This window comes from Cebus imitator, unplaced genomic scaffold (genome assembly GCF_001604975.1).
Source record: "Cebus imitator isolate Cc_AM_T3 unplaced genomic scaffold, Cebus_imitator-1.0 Scaffold424, whole genome shotgun sequence".
Taxonomy (NCBI): Eukaryota; Metazoa; Chordata; class Mammalia; order Primates; family Cebidae; genus Cebus; species Cebus imitator.
The window spans coordinates 1823275-1832007 of NW_016107739.1; the positions used below are offsets into that span (position 1 = coordinate 1823275).

General features: G+C 40.4%; 1 protein-coding gene across 2 annotated transcripts in view; it reads left to right on the forward strand.

Moving 5' to 3' along the window:
* The window catches only part of GAB2 (GRB2 associated binding protein 2), a 213722-nt gene that overhangs the window by 174774 nt on the left and 30215 nt on the right, over nucleotides 1–8733 (forward strand). For both annotated transcript variants that reach the window (XM_017509848.1, XM_017509847.2), the window contains exon 3: nucleotides 3840–4083. In XM_017509848.1, the coding sequence (XP_017365337.1) occupies nucleotides 3840–4083 (244 nt within the window). The remainder of the gene's footprint in view (nucleotides 1–3839; nucleotides 4084–8733) is intronic.

Consider the following 8733-nt stretch of genomic DNA (forward strand, 5'->3'; position numbering starts at 1 on the left):
ACTCGGGAGGCTGAGGCAGGAGAATTGCCTGAACCCAGGAGGCGGAGGTTGCGGTGAGCCGAGATCGCGCCATTGCACTCCAGCCTGGGTAACAAGAGCGAAACTCTGTCTCAAAAAAAAACAAAACAAACAAATAAAAAAAAAACTCTCTTATTTTGACCACAAGAAACACACATATTTGGATTTGAGTGCCAGGGAAAATTATTTCATTCTTTCAGTATAATCAGTCAACAAATACGTATTGAGTATGTACCATGGCTGGGGCTGTTCTAGTATATAAGTGACTAGAAAGTGTTTGTACTTATGACATTCAAGGTTTTCTAGACCCTGTGTGTATTTCATTCTTTTCATCCTTATAGCTGTCCTATGTTGATTTGTAAATAAGAAAACTGAGACTCTGAGAGGTGAAGTGACTTCCCTAAGTATGTAACTAAATAGACTGAGTCACAGATATGACTCCACAGCCTGAGTTCAAGGCAGGGGCTCCTCTTTTATTTAAGGATGTTGAGGATGGGTCACTCCTCTTTTATTTACACTCACAGCCAAAGCTTTCAACATAGGGGGCATGAAGGATGCATTTTATGACAAGACAGGATAAGTAGGTTGGCATTTCTTGTGGGACTAAGGAAACTCAACTTTATTCTGAAGGCAATGAGGAGTCAGTGAATGTTACTGAGGAATAATGATTTCTTATGGTCTGTACTTTCTTTGATCAACATCTATTCATTGAATTATGTCACACCCTGGTCTTAATGCTGAGGATAAAGCCATTTGAAAATCTTTGCCATCACTGTGTTTATAGCCTAATGTACAAAGTGGTGAGAGAGAAGTTGGTATTTTCCTGGAATTGCATTTGAGACACAGGAAAGTACAGGTAAGAAACAAATTTGAAGAAATAAATAGGAAAATGGCTTTAAAAACAGAGGCTGGGTGCAGGGCTTATAACCCTAGCCCTAGCACTCTAGAAGGCCAAGGTGGGAGGATTCATTAAGGGCAGAAGTTCAAGAGTAGGCTGGACAACATAATGAGACCCTGGCTCTACGAAAAAGAAAATTAAAATTAGCCTGGCCTGCTGACGCATGTCTGTAATCCTGGTTATTCAAGGAGGCTAAGGCAAGAAGATTGCTTGAGCCCAGGAGTTCAAGGTTATAGTGAGCTATGATTGTACCATGGCACTCCAGCCTGAGCAGCAGAGTGAGACCATGTCTCTAAAAAAGACAGAGCTTTGTAAGTCATCTGAAGTATAACAGAAGAGTGTTAAGGAGGCCAGTGACAATGCCGTGACATGGTTACTGAGAAATGGAAGAGTCCTAGAAAATGCCTAGACTTCTGGCTTGGAGAACTGACTGGCTGGTGTTGCTGGACCTCACTGAGAAAGGGAACACAAGAGTGATGAAGAGGTCAATTTAGATTGTTGAGTTTGGCCCCACTTATGGGACATCTTAATGGAGGTGCTCAGCAGGTGGAGGGATATACAGCATGGAGCCCCAGAGAGAGAACTGAGCTAGAGATGAAGATTTGAGAGCTGTCAGCACTTAGTTGGTAACTGAAGCTGTGTGAGTGGACAGGATTACCCTCTGGAGAATCTCCAGCGGGAGAGAGAGACTATAGGAGGGTGTAGAGTAAAGCCCTGAGGATTGCCTCCATTGAAGGGGCAGGCAAAGGAAGAGGAATCCAATGAGATAACAGAGAATACAGAATCTCACCAGAGTCCTGTTTTTTTGCAGTTTCCCTGTGTCTTCTTAGGCAATAGCTTGTATTCTTTCCATGGCCCTGTGGCTACTCTATCCCATAGTGTACACTCTCTCTCCTCCACTGTTAGAGAGTTCATCTTGCAAATCTAATGGAGTAATGAGCCATCGATTCTGTTAACAAATGTCCAGTTTACTGCAAGACCTGTAATGGGAGTTCATTTTGGAGGTCAATACAGCTGTCAGTGGAACAGTTTTTCCCTGGAGGCCCATCAGCTTTTTCTGTTGTACAGTGGCAGAAGGTGTCCTGTCCAGCACCAGAAATGCCTGGAGAGTAATTAATACTGTAGAGCATTAATAAGCTGTTGATCCTTCCTAGGGCCATGAGAAGGGTACAGCCTGAAATAGGTCAGATGACAGGGAATGGAAGGTAAACTGTGTTCCCTCTGATATATGTTGAATAACCCTAGAAAATCACCATCACCACCAACAAAATATGTTATTCCACCAGCTATCATACTGCCTAAAATTACATCTTTAAACTTTCATTTATTTTGAACAAGAAGTTTCACTGGTGGAATTTTTAAATGCTGAATGAATGCGTTTGCTTAGTCTGCAGACATGAACCAAGAACCTGCTATGTACCTTGCCTTTATTAGGTAAATGCTGGGACTGTAATGGTAACAACATCACAGTCACTTTTCTCAGAAAGCCATGGGCTAGTCAAGGAAGCATAGTGACCATGGATATAATGGGAGCATGGGCCAAGTGCCGTTGGCCCACAGAAGAAGAACCAAGTCCAGGAAGGTTTCAGAGAGAATATGATATCCGTCTAGGGTCTTAAAGTCTGTGTATGAGTTTGCCAGTAGAGTAGAGATGAAATCCAAGTGGAAGGAACAGCATAAGGCAAAACAAAGAATCATAAAAGAGGCTGGTGTGTTCAGGGTCTGATAATGCTTCCATATGCCTTGTTTATGGGTGGAGAAAAGCAGGAAGTAGGTCAGACTGTGAAAAGCCTTGTATGTTATGCTAAGGAATTTGGACTAAGCTTAGAGAACCAGCCAAATGAATAATGCCCTTGGCTCAGGGTGTAGCCCTGTAAGTTATTATCTGTCCTTAGCACCTCACTTTCTAACACAACAGAGTAGAGTTGAAGATAAGAGAAAAAGACCAATAAACAGGGAGTGGTGGGCGGTGGGGAATGTAGATATCCTTGGAGGTCTTTGGAGGCCAGGCAGGAGCAGATGGGATCCAGTATTAAGGGACAACTCCAAATACATTTGTGCTTTTATCATTAATGCAGAAAGGCACAGTGCAGAGCCTCAATTAATGAGTCTTCAGTAAGCAAAGCCTCTTTTAACAAAGCTAGCCTTACCCTTTTCCCCCTGTAATTAGATGTTTAAATTTCTTTTTTTTTTTTTTTTTAATTTCAACTTGTATTTCAGATGCCAGGGGTACATATGCAAGTGTGTTACATGGTTATGTCTAATGCCTTCTGTTCATCCTCTCACCCAAATAGTGAACACTGTACCCAATAGGTAGTTTTTCAGGCCTTGTCCCCCTCTCTCCCTCTCTGCTCACATAGTCCTTAGTGTCTTTGTTTCCATCTTATGTCCATGTGCACCCAGTGTTTAGCTCCAACTTACAAGCAAGAACATTAGGGTATTTGGTTTTGTTTCTGCATGAATTCACTTAGGATAATGATGTCCAACTGCATCCATGTTGCTGCAAAAGACATGATTTCATCCTTGGATGCAGGAGGAGCCAGCAAAGAGTGGGAAGGTGATATAGTACTCATTGCTCTAGAGGCAGACCTTGCCTGAGGGTCAGGGTCACACTCCTAGACTACAGGTAGCTATACTGCCTGGCAGTGGGGCAGATTTGGCCCAGATTGTAATAGGAAGTCACCTCTGGGCTACCCCAAAAGCGGTACAGAGGTACAGAGGATCTCTTCTTCAGCCAAGATGGCCAGGAGGCCTCAGCCCTCCTCTGGGAGGGTGGCAAGGGGCAGGTTTGTGAGAGGGAGAGAACGCTACTGCTGGATTATTGCCTCTGCTCTTAATCTTTTTTCTTCCTCTGACAACCCCCTTTGGGATAAGGTTATATTTCCTTCCTTTTTCATTCACAGAGTATTTCTGCTTTTCACAGACTCCCTGAGAAACATTTCCTCAGCCGGTCATGGCCCCCGCTCTTCTCCAGCTGAGCTCAGCAGCTCTAGCCAGCACCTTCTCCGAGAACGCAAATCCTCAGCCCCATCACACTCCAGCCAGCCAACTCTGTTCACATTTGAACCTACCGTGTCAAACCATGTGCAGCCCACCTTGTCCACCAGTGCGCCTCAGGAGTATCTCTACTTGCACCAGTGCATAAGCCGAAGAGCAGAAAATGCAAGGTAGGAGGCTGCCACAGCCATTAGGTGGATTAGTGACTGCTCATAGGGGCTAGTACTTCTCAGTCCTTGCCTTTTTAATTCTAAAGACAAGAAAGCAAAACAGTGTCTCTTTTCAGGTAAACAAACGCATCTATGACGTGTCTATAATTTTTTGCTTCTGTAGCCTTCATATTTTATTGGTGTCATCTGTGTTGCTACACAGTAATAACTGGGTTCCAGAGAAACCTCCTATTATCAAAAATCGTGCTATAAAAAATTGGGTTTGATTTGGAGGCAGGGGCGAAGGCATTAGGGGATAGAGTTTTAGAATTGCAAAAAAAACCAATCAGTTTACTTGTTGGCCTTAAAAGTATAGCTATGAAACCATAACATTGTTGAACAAATCCATACCTCACTTTGCTCCATCAACTTATACATGAAGAGCTGAGTCCTAAAAAGATAGAGTGAGTTAGCCAAAGTCACTGAACTAGTTAGTGGCAAAGCTGAAAATAGTACCTGATTCTCCCGAATCACTGACCAGAGATAGACAGTGTAGTATAATGAAAAGCATGTTACAGCCTTTGAAGTCAGTCAGATACGGGTTCAGATTCAGCTTCCGCCACTTTCTTTGTGATCTTGGGCTAATTATTTAGCCAGATTTACCTTCAATATTCTTATTTTCACAATGGGAATAACTAATTCAAAGACGTATTAACAAGTGTAAAATAATAAAACATACATAAAATAGTCAGTAGTAGAGAGTAAGTACATTTTACCTGTTCTTTTTATGCCCCATCCCCTTCTACTACATATATAATTGCCTGGGCACAGAGACTGTGAGGTCTTAAAATCATAGTTCTAGTGAAAGGCAAAGTACTTAGCAGTAGTGCCTTGCAGAGTTTAACGTGCATGTGAAACACCTAAAGGTCTTGTTGAAATGCTCACTCTGAATCAGTAAGCCCGGCCTAGGTCCTGGGATCCTGCCTTTCTGATAAACTCCAGATGATACCAGTGCAGCTTGTCTACAGATGACACTTTAAGTATTAGCTTTATATAGTATTAACAATTACACCACCAACACTCCAGTGATCCTGCTGAAGCATCAGAGAACATGGAAACATCTCTGCTTGAGTGAGCAGTTAGGGCCCACTCTCTGCACCCCTGCCCGCTCTGTGAAACCTCTATTAATCTTTGTACCTGGAATTCATTTTTTCTCTGAATCACCACAGCAGTTTTTTATTCTCTCTCACACAGCATTTGGAACTTTCTATGTTGTAGTATGGATTTTTATATTAATATATTACTATTATTTGAAGACAGAGCCCACAGTAGGTGCGTAATAAATATTGGAACAAATCCATGTCGTAGAGGGATAACCTAGTAGAATAGGTAGAACTTTCCGTAGCTGGGGAGGTCACATTGTTGTAGGCTTTTGACCAAGCCCTGATTTTCTCTGTCGTCCTTTTCACTTGTGTAGATAAGGGAATGAAAGGGCAATGAGCAGGATTTCAGGGAAATTTTTGGAGAAAATAAGCTCAAATAGTTTTTGTAGAATTCGAAGGGAAGTTGGAGGGTAGGAAGGAAGCTTTCCTAAATCCAGAAAGACCTTCTAGTAATAGTGGAGTAGCTTGCATCATGCTAAATGTACTGTAATAATTACAAACTCTGGACAAAATATTAAAAAATATTTCGAAGGGCTTAAAGAGCAATAAAAACAAATCAGGCAGAAACTGGAAGAGATCTGACTCTTGAAAGAAGTGAAATTCAGTTTACATCACTTTTCCTATCATGTTCCAATAACATATCCAGAATATTCAGTATACAATGAGAAAATGCTAGACATAGGAAGGAACCATATACATTAACTCATAGTTGAGAGAACTTGGTATCTAGAAACAGATCAAAATAAACCCAGGTTTTAGACCCAGCCTACAAAGACTTTAAAATAATTGTGTCATTTTTTAATCTATGGGGGATAATAGAACAGATGAAGAGATGGTCAATTTTAGGATGGATATAGAAACTCTGAAAAAGAATTGGGGAGTTCCAGTTCCACTATGGTGGCAGAAACCACCACAGGCTTTCCTTCCCACTGATTACAACTAAAAACTCTGGACAAAAACCCAAAGTGCAATACCCAAAGACTCTGAAAAATACATAAAAGGAGATAGATTGTAAAGGGGAGAAAAACTTGTAGAGAAGTGACTACACAGAGGTGAACGTTTTGTCTCTCATGGATTTGCCTCCAAGTTGGGCTCCATCACAAAGTAGCACAGTGGAGCAAATGGCTAAAATACCATAAAAACCCTATATTTCTGGATAGCGGAACCAGAAGAGGAGCTCCATGGGGGATGGAAGGAGCAAGTATCCCAGAATGAAGAGAGCTGGAGAAGGGATCTTCTAACTCTGGGAATGAAACTATGTGAATGTGTGGGACAGACCCAAAGGAGTGCAATGAAGGCTATGTGAACTGAATGAAGATTTGAACTACCATACACAAGAGGAGAGACAGAACTTGCAGTCTGAACCTAACCAGGTTGATTTCCTATAAAAATATCAGTTCTCCATGGGATTATAACAGAACCCGGCGTCTACACACCATAATGTTCATAGCATTCAGGATCTATATTCCAAAATGTCTCAGCATGCCAAAAACCAGAAAAATATAACCCATTCTTAATGGAATTCACAGATACCAACCTCAAAATAACCCAGATGTTGTAATTACCAGACACAGATTTCGAAGTTCCTATTAAAACAACATTCCATGTAAGAAAGGAAAACACTAGTTGAAACTAGTGGAATGAAAAAACCCTCTGCCAACATAGAAGTATGTGTTCTGCAAAAGTATCCTTCGGGAATGAAAACAAAATTAAGACATTCTCAGATAAAGAAAAATAAGAGCATTTGCAAGAGATCTGTTTTTAAAAACTGATAAGAAATTTCCTCAGGCTGAAGCAAGATGGTACTAGAAGGAAACCTGGATTTTCAGGAATGAAAGAAGAGCAATAGAAATAGTAAATACTTGTGTAACTATGAAAGATTATTTTTCCCTTTTAACTTTTTAAAAATATGTGTAAGTGTTAAAAGCAAAAATCAAACAATGTCTAGTGAGGTTTTCACCTGGTTTTCTTACTCTTTAGAATGAAGAGCTCTCTTTGCCATTTCTTGCCCTGCGAGTGGCCTGGTGAGAAATTTTCCCAGCTTTCATTTATCTGGAAATTTCTTTATTTCACCTTCAGTTTTGAGAGAGATTTTGCTGGGTATATAATTCCAGAATAACAGTTCTATTTTCTTTCAGCATTTAAAGGATACCATTCTAGTCTTCTGACCTTCATTGTTTCTGATGAGAGATTAGCAGGTTTTATTTTTCTTTCTCATTTGTAAGTGAACATGCATGCTTTTTGTTTTTATTTTTTGGAGGCAGAGTCTCGCTCTGTCACCCAGGCTGGAGTGCAGTGGTGCAGTCTTGGCTTACTGCAACCTTTGCATCCCAGGTCAAGTGATTCTCCTGCCTCAGCCTCCCAAGTAGCTAGGACTACAAGGGCGTACCGCCACACCCAGCTAATTTTTGTATTTATCATAGAGACAGGGTTTCACTATGTTGGCCAGGCTGGTCTTGAACTCCTGACGTCAGGTGATCCATCTGCCTCAGCCTCCCAAAGTGCTGGGATTATAGGTGTGACCACCGTGCCCCGCCAGCAGTTATTTTAATTTTTATTCTTCTATATGTATTTTCCTTCCTCTGAATGATTTTTTCTTTTAAAAAAAATTTGTAGTAAATATGTAACATAAATATATCATCTTAGCCATTTTTAAGTGCATAATTCAGTAAAGTACATTCATAGTGTTATATAATCAATCTCCAGAAATCTTTTCATCTTACAAAACTGACCTTCTAACCATTAAACAACTCCCTGTTTCCCCTTTCTTCAGTCTCTGAAAACCACCATTCTACTTTCTGTCTCCACGAGTCTTACTTCTCTAGATGCCTCATATATGTAGAATCATACTACATTTCTTTTAGCCATTTATCTGTTGGTGGCCACTTAGATTCCATTATCTTGCCTATTGTGACTAGAGATGCATTAAACATGGGGGTGGAAATATCTCTTCAACATACTGATTTCTTTTCCTTCAGATATATACCCGATAATGGGATTGTTGGATCATAAGGTAGTTCTATTGTTTTGTTTTGGTTTTTTGAGGAACTTTCATACTGTTTTCCATAATGACTGTACTAATTTACATTCCTACCAACAGCATACAAGAGTTCCCTTTCTCCACATCCTCACCAGCATCTGTTATTTTTCTTTTTGAAAATAGCCATCCCAACTAGGGTGAGATGATATCTCATTGTGGTTTTGATTTACATTTCCCTGATGATTAGTGACGGTGAGCTTTTTTTAAATATACATATTGACTATTTTTCTGTCTTCATTTGAGAGATATCTTTTTTCAGCTAATTTCCCTTAATTGGGTCATTTGGGGTTTTTTTTGCTGTTGAGTTGTTTGAGTTCCTTGTATATTCTGGATATCAACCTTCCTTCAGATGAATAGCTTGCAAATATTTTCTCCCATTCAGTAGGTTGTCTCTTCACTCTGTTGTTTCCCTTTGCTGTGCAGAAGATTTTTAGTTTAATATAGTCCCATTTGTCTGTTTTTTTTTTT